The sequence below is a fragment of the Oncorhynchus tshawytscha genome, linkage group LG33, assembly GCF_018296145.1.
Source record: "Oncorhynchus tshawytscha isolate Ot180627B linkage group LG33, Otsh_v2.0, whole genome shotgun sequence".
In the NCBI taxonomy this organism is placed as follows: domain Eukaryota; kingdom Metazoa; phylum Chordata; class Actinopteri; order Salmoniformes; family Salmonidae; genus Oncorhynchus; species Oncorhynchus tshawytscha.
Genome location: NC_056461.1, coordinates 28,628,034 through 28,645,964, shown reverse-complemented (window position 1 = coordinate 28,645,964; position 17,931 = coordinate 28,628,034). Strand labels below are relative to the sequence as shown.

The following is a 17,931-nucleotide window of genomic DNA, read 5'->3' as shown; positions in this document are numbered from 1 at the left end:
TGTACCCGTTTCCTCCAGCATCTTTACAAGGTCCTTTGCTGTTCTGGGATTGATTTGCACCTTTCGCACCAAAGTACGTTCATCTCTAGGAGACAGAACGTCTCTCCTCCTGAGCGGTATGACGGCTGCGTGGTCCCATGGTGTTTATACTTGCGTACTATTGTTTGTACAGATGAACGTGGTACCTTCAGGCGCTTGGAAATTGCTCCCAAGGATGAACCAGACTTGTGGAGGTCTACAATTGTTTTTCTGAGGTCTTGACTGATTTCTTTTGATTTTCCCATGATGTCAAGCAAAGAGGCAGTGAGTTTGAAGGTAGGCCTTGAAGTACATCCACAGGTACACCTCCAATTGACTCAAATTATGTCAATTAATCTATCGGAAGCTTCTAAAGCCGTGACATAATTTTCTGGAATTTTCCAAGCTGTTTAATGGCGCAGTCATCTTAGTGTGTGTAAACTTCCCACTTCAACTGTAGCTCAGTATGTATTTATTTCATATTTTTTTGCTCATCTTTATCAAGGGTGCCAATAATTATGGACCTGACTAATCGGCTACAACAGGACAATATTGACTAAGGGAGAGGGTGAAAATAAAACAACTAATTATATGGAGAACAGTGTCTGAGCTTCTTCTAGTTTATGTGCCTGGTTTAGATGATTTATTTATGCGAGTCAGTTTCGCTTCCAACAAATGATTTATTTAAAACGTTGTATTAGCGCCTTTTTAATTGTGTTGTCCATGTGGTGATAAAGATGAGTGTCTATAACAAACATGTTTTATATTGGTATAAAGACAAATCTTCCTTATAATAATGAAATTAATATTTTGGGTCAAGTGTTATATTCATGTCAATTGTATGCAAGGTGTAATAATCTATTTGCAGGATGCATGTAAGTTGGATCTTATTCTTAACTACAAGGATATGCATTTGTTTTTGAGGGGACAGGAGGTTTTTTGACATGATAACTTTTGGTCAATAATTTCAGCTGTGTATACATTAACTTGGACTGGCACAGTTATTGTATAATCGTGTAACCAAAAATTATAGTCTTCAGTTTAGGTGAAGGGGGATTTAACTTTGTATTCAAGTAGATAGATATACTTTACCCAAGAGCAGGTTTTTTTTGTGTTTTTTTTTACATGAATAGGGTAAAGTTGGTAATCATTTTAAGAGCCAAGCAGAACCTCATGGTTGGAATGAGAAGCTTTGTTTCCAAACATGGCCAAAACCATTTGTTTATGAGACATAGGTAACAGCAAAGCTGTGTTGTATTCATTAGGTATATATTTTTCAAATATAAATTACAAGCTCAACGCATACAAAAAAAATGGACAATTATGACTAACCCTGTTATTTACATGACAATCATTACCCAAAATTCCATAATCGTCACAGCCCTAACGTTAACATATCACCACTTTCAGTTAGACATTTGTTTTAGTTGAGTCTCATTTACCCTCATTCCTTGCATTGAACCAGGGTCTAGCTATGGCACATGCCTTGATGCTTCTGGTAAGTGGCAATATTTGTGATTTTTCATGTATATATATATTTTTTGATTGGCCATTTGTGACCAATGGTAACTACGCAATGCCCAACTATATCACTGCTTGTTTGGCCATTCTAATTGCCAGTGCTGTTTTTGTTTTTATGGTGTATCGTTGCAGGCGTACTTATATTTCCTCTTCTCTGTCCAGTTAGAAAGTCCTGTTCTTATTGCTGCCATTTTCATTAGTGGCATTGGTGGAACATTCCAGTTCGGCTTTCATATATCTGTCCTAACTTCACCTTCTCCTGTGAGTACTGTAGATCCACTTCAAAAGTATTTTTAAATGACAAAAGTAGACCACCATACATGTTGCTTTGTAAACCAATCTCAGTTGTTACTATGCTCGTACTTCCTGGTTTGGGGGCTTATCTAAATTTATGAAGGGGAAGCTCCAAATAGCCCAGAATAAGCTGATCAGGGTAGTATTGAAGGTGAGTCCACATACTAACATAGGCAGGAGCTGCTTTCAGGAACTAAACTGGATGCCTGTTGAGGCTAGGGTGTCCCAGATTAGACTAGTTTGGTTTACAGGAGTATTTATGGTCCTGCGCCCAAATATCGTAGTGATTACCTTCCTCGTGTTAAGGATGCACACATTCACAGCACCAGATCAGGTGTTGCTGATGTGTGCTTATACACTTTCAGGAGTAATGCTGGCAAAGGTACTTTCTTGTATACTGGAGCCTCAGAATGGAATGAGTTGCCTCTGCCCATAAAAACAACATCCTTTCTGGGCAGCTTTAAAAACAAAGTAAAAATATGTTTGTCTTCTGTGCCCATATGAATAACCCCTATGATGTAACCGGAATGATGAGAGAGATGTTCTTCTCTGTTTAGTTTTATTATTTCACTGCCATACTGTGTTCCATCTTGTCCAGCCGTCTTGTCTCAAGAGGACCACAATGGAAATAAGTCCCAGACTTTATTGTGTGTTATCTTCGATGATTTTATTAATGTGCATGTATGGCTTTTTCAAGTTTTATGTGTGCTTGTTTTTTTTAAATGGTCGAATTAATAAACTGAACTAAAAAAAGTTACACAAGTTTTTATAACAATAATGTAATAGCTCCAAGTCACTATTTTCTCTCAACAAAGCAACAACTTCAGTTGGAGGCATGCACCAATGTAAACTGTAAATATTTTGTCTGGGGGAAAATGAGAAATGGTTTGAGATCCGTAATTGTTTGACTGACCCAATTCCAAAACGTCACGGCCACCATCTTGGTGTTGCTGTAGTTCATAAAGGAGCTCGTGAACACCACATGCCTGCAGCGGTATAGTATATCCCTGGAACAGTGGGAAGTGACTCTCATCTGGTCCTTCATCGTATCCATCTTCTGCATCGGGGGTCTCCTTGGGACCCTGTGTGCCGGCCGCCTCTCGTCAGCATATGGGAGGTAAGTAGTAGTAGTAGAAAGTGTCAGGTTTCATACTGGGCCAAGACTTGGGGTATGCATCCTGGCCATGCAATGATTTTGGCCTCTTGTTTGAAGGTGTGTTGGTGTGGTTACTATTTGTTGTAGTAGAACAGGAATTAAATTGATTATTATTTTTCCACACCACACTTAACAGAAAGAGATGCCTGTTGTTGAACAACCTGTTTGCCATTGGTGGTGCTGGGATGATGCTGTTGAGTAAAACGGCCATGTCCTTTGAGATGATCATGGTTGGACGTTTCCTCTATGGCATTAATGCAGGTAAGCTGATGAATGGATTCCATTCATAAGAAAGGTCCATCCAAAACAAGGTCATCTTTATACCTGTCTTAATATCTCACTAGAGGATTGATGCTGCCAAACTGTTTGTGATAAGGTTGATCCTTTCTTGTGTGTGCTGCAGGTGCTAGCCTCAGTGTCCACACCATGTACCTAGTGGAATGTGCTCCCAAGAGGCTGCGAGGGATAGTGGGTGTGTCTGTTTCCACCTTTCTGTCCATGGGGAAGTTCTCAGGTCAGCTTCTGGGGATCAGGTGAGCTATCTGGTCCTAGTGTGTCAGTCAGGGATGCTTATATCAGTTTAACCTGTGGTGAACAAACAATGTGTTATTATTTGATAGTGTACTCTGTCCTTGCAGTGAGTTATTGGGGACAGAGGACAGGTGGCCTTGGTTGTTGGGCTTCAGTGGTGCGACCGCCCTGCTCCAGCTCATCACCCTGCCCTTCCTCCCAGAGTCACCCAAATACCTGCTGCTGGACCGGGGTGACCGCCAGGGCTGTGAGAAGGGTAAGCAATGGGTTGCCTCAGGAACGCTACCTCACTAAAAATGTACTTGATGCAATTAGTGTTTTCATAATCATCCTCACAATCATCATCATAATATCTGACTCAGTAGTCTATCTTATTGGGCTTTAATATCCTTTTCCACTTGTGTATCTTACTGGGCCTTTCCCCCTTGTAGCCATCCGCAGGCTGTGGGGCAACAGAGACCACAGTGCGGAGGTGGAGGAGATGCTGGTGGAGCATGCCTCCATGAAGGGAGTCCGCAGCCACACTGTGTTGGACCTGATCCTTGACCAGGATGTACGCTGGCAGTTCCTCACCATCCTCGTCGCCTTCACCACCCTGCAGTTCAGTGGCATCAACGCTGTGAGTTTCATGAAGTTGGTCCACGAGGACATTGTGTTTGGATGTGTTTGAGCAAGAGTTGTAGTTAGGATATATAGTGGGGCAAAAAAGTATTTAGTCAGCCACCAATTGTGCAAGTTCTCACACTTAAAAAGATGAGAGGCCTGTAATTTTCATCATAGGTACACTTCAACTATGACAGACAAAATGAGAAAAAAATCCAGAAAATCACATTGTAGGATTTTTTATGAATTTATTTGCAAATTATGGTGGAAAATAAGTATTTGGTCAATAACAAACAAGCAAGATTTCTGGCTCTCACAGACCTGTAACTTCTTCTTTAAGAGGCTCCTCTCTCCTCCACTCGTTACCTGTATTAATGGCACCTGTTTGAACTTGTTATCAGTATAAAAGACACCTGTCCACAACCTCAAACAGTCACACTCCAAATTCTACTATGGCCAAGACCAAAGAGCTGTCAAAGGACACCAGAAACAAAATTGTAGACCTGCACCAGGCTGGGAAGACTGAATCTGCAATAGGTAAGCAGCTTGGTTTGAAGAAATCAACTGTGGGAGCAATTATTAGGAAATGGAAGACATACAAGACCACTGATAATCTCCCTCGATCTGGGGCTTCACGCAAGATCTCACCCCGTGGGGTCAAAATGATCACAAGAACGGTGAGCAAAAATCCCAGAACCACACGGGGGACCTAGTGAATGACCTGCAGAGAGCTGGGACCAAAGTAACAAAGCCTACCATCAGTAACACACTACGCCGCCAGGGACTCAAATCCTGCAGTGCCAGACGTGTCCCCCTGCTTAAGCCAGTACATGTCTAGGCCCGTCTGAAGTTTGCTAGAGAGCATTTGGATGATCCAGAAGAAGATTGGGAGAATGTCATATGGTCAGATGAAACCAAAATATAACTTTTTGGTAAAAACTCAACTCGTTGTGTTTGGAGGACAAAGAATGCTGAGTTGCATCCAAAGAACACCATACCTACTGTGAAGCATGGTTGTGGAAACATGCTTTGGGGCTGTTTTTCTGCAAAGGGACCAGGACGACTGATCCGTGTAAAGGAAAGAATGAATGGGGCCATGTATCGTGAGATTTTGAGTGAAAACCTCCTTCCATCAGCAAGGGCATTGAAGATGAAACGTGGCTGGGTCTTTCAGCATGACAATGATCCCAAACACACCGCCCGGGCAACGAAGGAGTGGCTTCGTAAGAAGCATTTCAAGGTCCTGGAGTGGCCTAGACAGTCTCCAGATCTCAACCCCATAGAAAATCTTTGGAGGGAGTTGAAAGTCTGTGTTGCCCAGCAACAGCCCTAAAACATCACTGCTCTAGAGGAGATCTGCATGGAGGAATGGGCCAAAATACCAGCAACAGTGTGTGAAAACCTTGTGAAGACTTACAGAAAATGTTTGACCTCTGTCATTGCCAACAAAGGGTATATAACAAAGTATTGAGAAACTTTTGTTATTGACCAAATACTTATTTTCCACCATAATTTGCAAATACATTAATTAAAAATCCTACAATGTGGTTTTCTGGATTTCTTTTCTCATTTTGTCTGTCATAGTTGAAGTGTACCTATGATGAAAATTACAGGCCTCTCATCTTTTTAAGTGGGAGAACTTGCACAATTGGTGGCTGACTAAATACTTTCTTGCCCCACTGTACAAATATACCATAGCATGACACTGTCTGATCAAAACCTACCTGAAGTCCATTCAATTATACTGAACAAAAATATAAATGCAACATGTAAAGTGTTGATCTCATGTTTCATGAGCTGAAATAAAAGGGAGCACATTTGTTGACATCCCTGTTAGTAAGCATTAATATATTTGCCAAGATAATCCATCCACCTGACAGGTGTGGTATATCAAGAAGCTGATTAAACAGCATGATCATTACACAGGTGTACCTTGTGCTGGCGACAATAAAAGGCCACTCTAAAATGTACAGTTTTGTCACACAAAACAATGCCACAAATGTCTCAAGTTTTGAGGGAGTGTAAAATTGACATGCTGACTGTAGGAATGTCTACCAGAGCTGTTGCCAGAGAATTGAGTGTTCATTTCTCTACCATAAGTCGCCTCCAACGTCATTTTAGAGAATTTGGCAGTACGTCCAACCGGTCTCAAAACCACAGACCAAGCCAACCCAGGACCTCCAAAACCGGATTCTTCACCTGCGGGATCGTCTGTGACCAGCCACCTGGAAATCTGATGAAACTATGGGTTTGCACAAACTGTCAGAAACCATCTCAGGGTAGCTCATCTGCGTGCTTGTCATCCTCACCAGGGTTCTATGGTGGCGGTGGGGTTAAGGTATGGACAGGTAAAAGCTACGGACAATGATCACAATTGCATTTTATCGATGGCAATTTGAATGCACAGTGATACCGTGACAAGATCCTGAGGCTCATTGTCGTGCCATTCATCGGCCGTCATCACTTTGTGTTTCAGCATGATAATGCACAGCCCCATGTCGCAAGGATCTATACACAATTCCTGGAAGCTGAAAATGACCCAGTTCTTCCATGGTCTGCATATTCAACAGACATGTCACCCATTGAGAATGTTTGGGATGCTCTGGATTGACGTGTATGACAACATGTTCCAGTTCCCACCAATATCCAGCAGCTTCACACAGCCATTGAAGAGGAGTGGGACAACATTCCACAGTCCAAAATCAACAGCCTGATCATCTATGCCAAGGAGATGTCATGCTGCATGGTTTTCTGATCCATGCCCCTACCTGCATATATGTATTCTCAGTCATGTGAAATCCATAGATTAGAGCCTAATTTATTTATTTAAATTGACTGATTTCCATATATGAACTGCAACTCAGTAAAATCTTTGACATTATTTAATATGGCATTTTTATATTTTTGTTCAGAGTATCGAGTCTGATTAAGTGATAAACCTTGTCATTCTGCTCCTCTGCAGGTGTACCTTTACTCATTTGACGTGTTCCGTACTGCAGGGATCCCCACACACCAGTTACGCCATGTTGCCTTGGGAACCGGTCTGTGTGAGGTTTCTACCTCCATGGTCTGTGTGAGTCGTGTTTTACCATATCCCTCATCACTAACTCTTATTAACCCTATATGAGCCTTTATGAACTGTGACGGTTCATATGGGAGGGAGGACTACTCGCTGAAAACGTCTACATCGGTCCACTAATACAGGACTAGTAAAAGCCCAGTGGACTTCTTTTGTGAAAACATTTAAACTAAATTATATTTCTGTACAAAACAGTTAATCTGATGTAATACTTGCAGAATAGAAATACTTGCTTGATATAGTTTTTTTAGAGTCGCTGCGCCACTCGGGAGTCCACAGTACCAGTCAAAAGTTTTAACACACTTACTCATATTTTTTATTTATTTAAAAACTATTTTCTACATTGTAGAATAATAGTGAAAACATCAAAACTATGAAATAACACATGGAATGACATTTCTGCCATCCATTGTGACATTGAGGGAGGATAACCAACCTTCCCATTAAAGGCAATGTATTTCTTAGCCACTATAAATGCTAGGTTACACAGTTTCTTCTGACAAGTCTCCAGTATCAATATTTCCAAACAAACAAAAACATGGAGAAAGGAGGATCTGTAGACATGCTGAGATAAAATAACATACTGTTTGCCAGAATTCAGTCAGCCTTCACAAGAGCATAACATATTGAAATATGTCCCCTTTTGTGTTTTACACCTCCAGCAGAGGAATTACATTTCTGAGTGCATGATATTCAGTTTCACAGGCATATAGTACTTTCTATGAATGGTCTTAAACTGCAGTAATTTATGTCTGAGATTATATGAACATGGCTGGGCATTCAAACATATCTGTATCCATTCATCATCACTAGTGTCTTCCCAGGTCTTCCTCACATTTTTGTTTGACATGTTTTGTGTCATTGGGAAAGCCTCTATCAACCCTTGATATAGTTTGGAAATCAACTTTAGAGGTTTGTCAGACTGCCTTAAAATAGTTTTCAATCTTTGAATCTTCTGGCTTGTCCAGTGTTTGCTGCACAGAGAGAATAAAGTGTTGCATTTGTAAAAGTTCACCTCAGCGTCGACTGGTCTTCCCTGGTTCCCTGACCCTGCTGAGACCCCTGTCACCATCTGATCCTTCTCAGATGAGGCATGACAAAGAATTGCATTGGTGTACATTTATACATTATATTATCCAAGAATAGAATCAATGGTTCAATCATTGAAATGACCATAATTCCCAGATCCCAGACTGTATCCTAACCATCAACTCAAGATGGAACTTTGAATCCATTCATTGATTGTTATAATATACTGTAAAATTCACCTGAGCTCCATAGACTGGTCTTGCCTGGCTGTGTGACCCTGCTGGGATTTGATTTATTAGGGTCCCCATTAGCCGACGCCAATAGCGACACCAAATCTTACTGGGGTCTGACACTTAATGAAAAAGACATTACAGACTAAATACTTTACAATTGACATACACACTACATGTTAATCTTTTTAAATGTGTGTGTGCATCTATCAGTTACACATACATGTCAGTACATACACAATCTGGACCCTCTATTTCTGAAACTATCCGCCGCCATTGTCGCAACCCCTATTACCAGCCTGTTCAACCTCTCTTTCATATCGTCTGAGATCCCCGAGGATTGGAAAGCTGCCGCAGTCATCCCCCTCTTCAAAGGGGGAGACACCCTGGACCCAAACTGTTACAGACCTATATCCATCCTGCCCTGCCTATCTAAGGTCTTCGAAAGCCAAGTCAACAAACAGGTCACTGACCATCTCAAATCCCACCGTACCTTCTCCACTCTGCAATCTGGTTTCCGTGCCGGTCACGGGTGCACCTCAGCCACGCTCAAGGTACTAAACGATATCATAACCGCCATCGATAAAAGACAGTACAGTGCAGCCGTCTTCATCGATATTGCCAAGGCTTTCGACTCTGTCAATCACCATATTCTTATCGGCAGACTCAGTAGCCTCGGTTTTTCTGATGAATGCCTTGCCTGGTTCACCAACTACTTTGCAGACAGAGTGTTCAGTGTATCAAATCGGAGGGCATGCTGTCCGGTACTCTGGCAGTCTCTATGGGGGTGCCACAGGGTTCAATTCTCGGGCCGACTCTTTTCTCTGTATATATCAGTGATGTTGCTCTTGCTGCGGGCGATTCCCTGATCCACCTCTACGCAGACGACACCATTCTGTATACTTCCGGCCCGTCCTTGGACACTGTGCTATCTAACCTCCAAACGAGCTTCAATGCCATACAACACTCCTTCCGTGGCCTCCAACTGTTCTTAAACGCTAGTAAAACCAAATGCATGCTTTTCAACCGTTCACTGCCTGCACCCACGCGCCCGACTAGCATCACCACCCTGGATGGTGTCTGACCTAGGTGTCTGGCTAGACTGTAAACTCTCCTTCCAGACTCATATCAAACATCTCCAATCTAAAATCAAATCTAGAATTGGCTTTCTATTCCGCAACAAAGCCTCATTCACTCACGCCGCCAAACTTACCCTAGTAAAACTGACTATCCTACCGATCCTCGACTTCGGCGATGTCATCTACAAAATAGCTTCCAATACTCTACTCAGCAAACTGGATGAAGTTTATCACAGTGCTATCCGTTTTGTTACTAAAGCACCTTATACCACCCACCACTGCGACCTGTATGCTCTAGTTGGCTGGCCCTCGCTACATATTCGTCGCCAGACCCACTGGCTCCAGGTCATCTTCAAGTCCATGCTAGGTAAAGCTCCACCTTATCTCAGTTCACTGGTCACGATGGCAACACCCACCCGTAGCACGCGCTCCAGCAGGTGTATCTCACTGATCATCCCTAAAGCCAACACCTCATTTGGCCGCCTTTCATTCCAGTTCTCTGCTGCCTGTGACTGGAACGAATTGCAAAAATCGGAGACTTTTATCTCCCTCACCAACTTCAAACATCTGCTATCTGACCAGCTAACCGATCGCTGCAGCTGTACATAGTCTATCGGTAAATAGCCCACCCAATTTTACCTACCTCATCCCCATACTGTTTATATTTATTTACTTTTCTGCTCTTTTGCACACCAATATCTCTACCTGTACATGACCATCTGATCATTTATCACTCCAGTGTTAATCTGCAAAATTGTAATTATTCACCTACCACCTCATGCCTTTTGCACACAATGTATATAGACTTTTTTTTCAACTGTGTTATTGACTTGTTAATTGTTTACTCCATATGTAACTCTGTTGTCTGTTCACACTGCTATGCTTTATCTTGGCCAGGTCGCAGTTGCAAATGAGAACTTGTTCTCAACTAGCCTACCTGGTTAAATAAAGGTGAAATAAAAAAATAAAAAAAGTAGGTCACATGTGGGAGAGGCGTTGTGCTGTGAGGTTATTTTATTTGTTTTTTGAAAACGGGTTTGCTGTTCACTTGCTCTATATAAAATGGGAGTTCCATGCACTCACTCTATATACTGTACGTTTCCTTGAATTTGTTCTGGACCTGGGGACTGTGAAAAGACCCCTGGTGGTATGTCTGGTGGGGTACGTGTGGGTGTAAGTTGACTATGCAAACAATTAGGAATTTTCAACACATTAATGGATCTTATAAAACAAGAAGTGACACAGTCTTTCCTCAACTTTTAGCCAAGAGAGACTGGCATGCATAGTATTAATATTAGCCCTCTGATTACAATGAAGAGCAAGACATGCGGCTCTGTTCTGGTTCAGCTGCAGCTTAACTATGTCTTTCTTTACAGCACTTGACCATATGACTGGACAATAATCAAGATAAGATCAAACTAAAGCCTGCAGGACTTGCTTTGTGGAGTGTGGTGTTAAAAAAGCAGAGTATCTCTTTATTACGGACCTTTCTCCATCTTTACAACCATTGAATCTAAGGTAACACCAGGTAATTTAGTCTTCTGAACTTGTTCAACAGCCACACCATTCATTATCAGATTCAGCTGAGGTCTAGAACTTGATTTGTACCAAATACAATGCTCTTAGTTTTCGAGATATTCAGGACCAGTTTATTACTGGCCAACCATTCCAAAATAGACTGCAACTCTTTAAGGGTTTCAGTGACTTCAATAGCTGTGGTAGATGATGTGTATATGGTTGAATCATCAGCATACACGGACACGCATGCTTTGTTTAATGCCAGTGGCAGGTCATTGGTAAAAATGGAAAATAGTAGAGGGCCTAGAGAGCTGCCTTGTGGTTCACCACACTTTGCAAGTTTGACGTTAGAGAAGCTTCCATTTAAAAAAAACAGTTCTATTAGATATCTCTGAATCCATGATATGGCAGAGGTTGAAAGGCCATAACACAATATTTCTCAACAGGTTATGATCAATACTATCAAAGGCTGCACTGAAATCTAACAGTACAGCTCCCACAATATTATAATGAATGAATTTCAACCAATCATTAGTCATTTGTGTCAATGCAGGGCATGTTGAGTGCCCTTCTCTATAAGCATGCTGAAAGTCGGTTATTAATTTGTTTACAGAGAAATAGCATTGTATTTGGTCAAACACAATTCTTTCCAACAGTTTGCTAAGAGCTCATAGGTCTGGTGTTAGAACCAGTAAAGGCTGCTTTACCACTCTTGGGTTTTGGAATAGCTTCGGCTTCCCTCCAGGCCTGAGGCCAAAGACTTTCCTCTAGCCTCAGATTAAAGATGTGACAGATAGGAGTGGATATAATCGGAGTCAGCTACCATCCTCAGGGTACGGATACAGCATTAGAACAAAGTTCTACAGTATTAGTAAAAATGGGATCAGTGCATGTGGACTATCTTGTTCCTTTAGTGTTTGTAAACACCCTGGTAGATTGATTTAATAACCTGAACCAGATTACAGGCACTGGTTACAGTGAGAAGTTTCCTCTTGACCGGACAGCTTGATGAAAACCAGTCAATATTGAGATCCTCAAGGAAGTGGATCTCTCCGTTTACATCACATACACTAGCAAGCATTTCACACATATTATTTAGATACTGACTGTTAGCACTTGGTGGCCTATAGCAACACGCCAAAATAAAAAGCTTTAGATGTGCCAGGTGAACCTGCAAACACAACACTTCAATAACGCTTGAGTGTGGACAATGAGCCTGTCATAGCGGATGTAAGCAATGTTCTCACGTGCTCTGGCAGCTTTCATGGCTGGGATCAGTTCTTTCCTCTTCTGGCGCACAGCTTCAAGATAGTCCTTGTTGAGGAAGATGTACGTTCCTCTCAAGTTCTTGGTTCTTTCCAGAACAGCTACCTTGTCCTTGAACCTCAGGAACTTGACAACTATTGGCCTGTCACCTGGGCCGGTGGTGGGTTTTCCAGTCCTGTGGGCACACTCCACCTCCTGTGGTCCATTTTCAGTTTCGCCGAGATCATTTCCCTCACTTTGTTCTCAGACTCCGCCCAGGTCTCATGGATATTCGGCAATTCTGTCAGCAACCATGTTGTCCCGCCTTGATTGTCCCTTAAAATAATTTAATTTCTCCATCATTGTTATCATGGATTCCCAAACAGAACTGATGTACTCAATGACTTAGATTGCTGTCATCTTGCCATTCTCCTGTTTCAACTCATCAAGCTGACCCTGGAAGAACTGCAAACTGTTCTTTAGGTCCTGGATCTCTCTGGTCAGGCCATCCATTTCTTTTATTAGTTGACTCCACCAGTATTTGCACACAACACTTGAAGCAATTTTCTTGTTGTTGTAACAACTGTTTAACTACTTTTGTTAGCTTAAAATATCCTTCACCTGTGATAGAGACAACACTGTCCTCAACGTTACTCCTGCCGGGTTTGGTCTTCGTCATGGTAGCAACGTAGGTTACGCTGTTACTGTTTACAATCCAAACAGGGCACGTCGCAGGTAAGACTGGAAACAACAAACAGCAGACCGCCAGAAGCCCGAGACCATCCGTGTTCCCAGCCACAATGGCTAACTGCATCATGGGCTGCGTTCAACCCCTTAAGAAAATCCTGCTAGCTTAATAGGCAGCCAGCTAGGCTAGGTGCTACGCCAAGCAGCTCCTCAGACCCAGCCTTGGTCGGCGGGATCACTGAACAGATGGGAGCGGTACCAGCAACTGATGCTAACCGCGTCTTGGAATCCAAACAGAAAAGGGAGCTAGCTAGTAACCAAACTTATTCAATAGACCAAAATATCAAACCGAGCTCTCCCTCATTCCGCGTTCAACAGGAAGTGACGTGTTGTGCAGTGTGTTCAAGACACCTGTCATCATCTGATCCTGCTAAGACATGAGGAGCATAGTTTTGTGTACTGACTGTGCAACATGACAGTGAAGCCTGTAGAGCTGTTTATACTGTGTCAGTGTGTAAAGTAGGAAATTGGCTAGGGAAACTGACAGATCAATAACGTTACATTGCTATACTGACTGTGATTAAGGCAAAAATATCTAACGTTAGCCAACTTTTGGCTAGCTCTATGGTGCATCAACTGGCGAAAATATGTCAAGTTAATTTACTTCTGTTGAAACAGGACAAAACAAAGGCTACTGAATTAGAGGGAGATGCCACTGGAATTTATAAGTTATGGAGATTGTACTCCTATTAGAGAAACAGCGAGAGAGACAGTTCCTCAGTTTAGGGTTCCTTAATGTGATTGGAGATGAACAATGTTTGCAATTCTGTGCCATGTCACTCAGCTTTGATTATCCAATTAACTGTCCATTTGTCCATTTAAGATGTGGTAGTTTTGGTATTCACGCACAGTGATGAATAAATTGGTCAGAAAGGAAATAATGTCCAAAACTGAGATGTTCACAGCAGAAGGTGGCGACACTTGGTAATGAACTAAACACTCTGCCAGCTTGTGATAGCTGCAACGTTATCACTAAGTTCTTAATTATACAACTACCTTTTTTGCCAAAGCTGAGATGCTGAAGAAGAAAAAAATTGCCCGATCATCGGGATATCGGTCCGCTAATACTAGTAATGTCCTCAATGCTCTACTTTTCTGAAAAAAATATTTTTTAGATTTTTTTTAAGTGTTCTGATTTTTCAGCGGGTACTGCAGCACCCTCAGAACCCCTACTTCCCACGGCTATGCATGCATCATCTTTTGTTTGACCTTTTAAGAGGGGTTTGTCAACAAGACTTGCATGTTCTCAAGCCTGTAACTACAGTTGAAGTCGGAAGTACACCTTAGCCAAATACATTTAAACTCAGTTTTTCAGAATTACTGACATTTAATTCTAGTATAAATTCCCTGGTAGCATTGCCTTTAAATTGTTTAACTTTGGTCAAATGTTTCGGGTAGCCAACCATAAGCTTCCCACAATAAATTGGGTGAATTTTGGCCCATACCTCCGGACAGAGCTGGTGTAACTGAGTCAGGTTTGTAGGCCTCCTTGCTCACACACGCTTTTGTCCTTAAGCCATTTTGCCACAACTTTGGAAGTATGCTTGGGGTCATTGTCCATTTAGATGACTCATTTGCGACCAAGCATTAACTTCCTGACTGATGTCTTGAGATGTTGCTTCAATATATCCACATAATTTTCCCCCTTATGATGCCATCTATTTTGTGAAGGGCACCAGTCCCTCTTGCAGCAAAGCACCCCTACAAAATGATGCTGCCACCCCCATGCTTCATGGTTGGGATGGTGTTCTTCAGCTTGCAAGCCTCCACCTTCTGACCCACTGGAATTGTGATACAGTGAATTATAAGTGAAATAATTTGTCTGTAAACAATTGTTGGAAAATGACTTGTGTCATGCACAAAGTTGATGTCTTAACCGACTTGACAAAACTATAGTTTATTAACAAGAAATTTGTGGAGTGGTTGAAAACCATTTTTAAGGACCTCACCCTAAGTGTATGTAAACTTCCGACTTCAACTGTATTTACTAAGAGTGCCCCCACCCCTGTGGTGTTGTATTTATGTCCAGTTGACAGTGAAATTCCTAATGTCACTATTTGACTCTGATCGTTAATCCCCCTTTGGTATGACAGGTGATGGTGATTGAGAGCACAGGAAAGAGGCTAATGCTCTATAGGGGTTACCTATGCATGGCAGTTACCTTGGGTCTCCTGACCCTTACACTCTACCTGCAGGTAAGTCAAACATTATAAGCAACACACTACTCTCATCAACTACATAGTTTGTGGGTTCCATCTTTACCACAAATAGAACAATACTCATTACTAATGAATGAATGGAATTCTCTGAGGCATGTCATCCAGCTCTAAAGTTCACAGAATGTCCCTATATATTATCACTGGGTTACATTCATATTTTACCGTGGGTGGAAACAACAATGGCTCATTAATAAGTTACACCTTTGTTGTTTGTTGTTCAGATCCAAGTTTCCTGGATGCCTTACTGCAGTATGCTTCTCATCTTCATCTTCATCTTCTTCTTCTCCAGTGGACCAGGTGGGTCCTATACCCTGACGTATGACTAAGCCATGCCAAAACAATGGATCAACTTACTTATCTGGTATTTTCATTGTTTATTGCTCCTAGCTGGAGTGACAGTGTCTCTACCTGGTGATATCTTCAACCAGTCGTTCAAATCAGCTGCCTACACCATCGGCTGCACCCTCAACTGGCTGGGCCTCTTCCTCCTGGGGTTGCTCTTCCCAGTCATAGTGGTGAGCACATCAGCTTCTCACACCTTGTCTTTGTATGTACACTACCGTTCAAAAGTTTGGGGTCACTTAGAAATGTCCTTGTTTTTGAAAGAAAAGCTATTTTTTTGTCCATTAAAATAACATCAAATTGATCAGAAATACAGTGTAGACATTGTTAATGTTGTAAATGACTATTGTAGCTGGAAACGGCTTTATTTATTTATTTTAATGGAATATCTACATAGGCGTACAGAGGCCCATTATTAGCAACCATCACTCCTGTGTTCCAATGGCACGTTGTGTTAGCTAATCCAAGTTTATCCTTTTAAAAGGCTAATTGATCATTAGAAAACCCTTTTTCAATTATGTTAGCACAGCCGAAAACTGTTGTGCTAATTAAAGAAGCAGTAAAACTGTCCTTTACACTAGTTGAGTATCTGGAGCACCAGCATTTGTGGGTTCGATTACAGGCTCAAAATGGCCAGAAACAACTTTCTTCTGTAATTCGTCACTCTTCTTGTTCTGAGAAATGAAGGCTATTCCATGCAAGAAATTGCCAAGAAACTGAAGATCTTGTACAACGCTGTGTGCTCCTCCCTTCACTGAACAACGCAAACTGTCTTTAACTAGAATAGAAAGAGGAGTGGGAGGCCCCGGTGCACAACTGAGCAAGAGAAGTACATTAGTGTCTAGTTTGAGAAACAGAAGCCTCACAAGTCCTCAACTGGCAGCTTCATTAAATAGTACCCGCAAAACACCAGTCTCAACGTCAACAGTGAAGAGGCGACTCCGGGATGCTGGCCTTCTAGGCAGAGTTGCAACGAAAATGCTATATCTCAGACTGGTCAATAAAAATAAACTATTAAGATGGGAAAAAGCACACAGATGCTGCACAGAGGAAGATTGGAAAAATGTGGACAGACTAATCTAAGTTTGAGGTGTTCAGATCACAAAGAAGAACATTCGTGAGAAGCAGAAAAAATTAAAAGATGCTGAATAGTGCTTGACGCCATCTGTCAAGCATGGTGGAGGCAATGTGATGGTCTGGGGTGCTTTGGTGGTGGTAAAGTGGGAGATTTGTACAGGGTAAAAGGGATCTTGAAGAAGGAAGGCTATCACTCCATTTTGCAACGCCATGCCATACCCTGTGGACGGTGCTTAATTGGAGCCAATTTCCTCCTACAACAGGACAATGACCCAAAGCACAGCTCTAAACTATGCAATAACTATTTAGGGAAGAAGCAGTCAGCTGGTATTCTGTCTATAATGGAGTGGCCATCACAGTCGCCGGATCTCAACCCTATTGAGCTGTTGTGGGAGCAGCTTGACCGTATGGTACGTAAGAGGTGCCCATCAAGCCAATCCAACTTGTGGGAGGTGCTTCAGGAAGCATGTGGTGAAATCCCCTCAGATTACCTCAACAAATTGACAACTAGAATGCCAAAGGTCTGCAAGGCTGCAAATGGAGGATTCTTTGACAAAAGCAAAGTTTGAAGGACACAATTATTATTTCAATTAAAATCACTATAACTTTGTCAATGTCTTGACTATATTTCCTATTCATTTTGCAACTCATTTCATGTATGTTTTCATGGAAAACAAGGACATTTCAAAGTGACCCCAAACTTTTGAACGGTAGTGTTTATTTTTATTCCAGTCCTTTACTTAGCTTTGTGTATTAGGTAGTTGTTGTGGAATTGTTAGTGCAATATCTAACATGTAATCTGTCGGAACTAGAAGCACAAGCATTTCGCAACACTCGCAATAACATCTGCTAACCATGTGTATGTGACCAATAAAATTTTATTTGATTTTATACACAAACTGCCAACAGTTGTACCTTACGTATTGTGTCACTAGTACCTTACATATGTAAAGGTACTCTTATTTTATGTGTAACCATGGCAGCTGATGTCACACATACACTCACAGTATATTCTTATACACAGGAGAATATGGACTACTTTTGTTTCCTGATTTTCTTCGTCTTCTGTTTCCTGTCTGGGATGTTTGTGTGGTACAACGTGCCTGAGACCAAGAACCGCACTGTCATGGAGATAACGGCCGAGTTTCAGAGGATGCATCCCAACAGTGGATCCTCGGGGGAGGGAAGGTCGAGACCTCCTGAACCCAGTCATATCAAGGCATGCACAACCACCAAATTCTGA

The 17,931-nt window shown here is 41.8% G+C and overlaps 1 protein-coding gene across 1 annotated transcript; it reads left to right on the top strand.

Annotated features, from left to right (window-relative positions):
• Positions 1-1,587: 1,587 nt before the first annotated feature.
• slc2a11l (solute carrier family 2 member 11, like) lies at positions 1,588-17,931 on the top strand (the record flags this gene model as incomplete). Its single annotated transcript, XM_024396810.2, has 11 exons — positions 1,588-1,800; positions 2,790-2,950; positions 3,126-3,250; positions 3,393-3,522; positions 3,628-3,776; positions 3,952-4,139; positions 7,086-7,196; positions 15,144-15,245; positions 15,491-15,566; positions 15,657-15,784; positions 17,713-17,931. Coding segments are annotated over 11 exons (1,602 nt in total), but the record flags the coding sequence as incomplete, so codon positions are not given.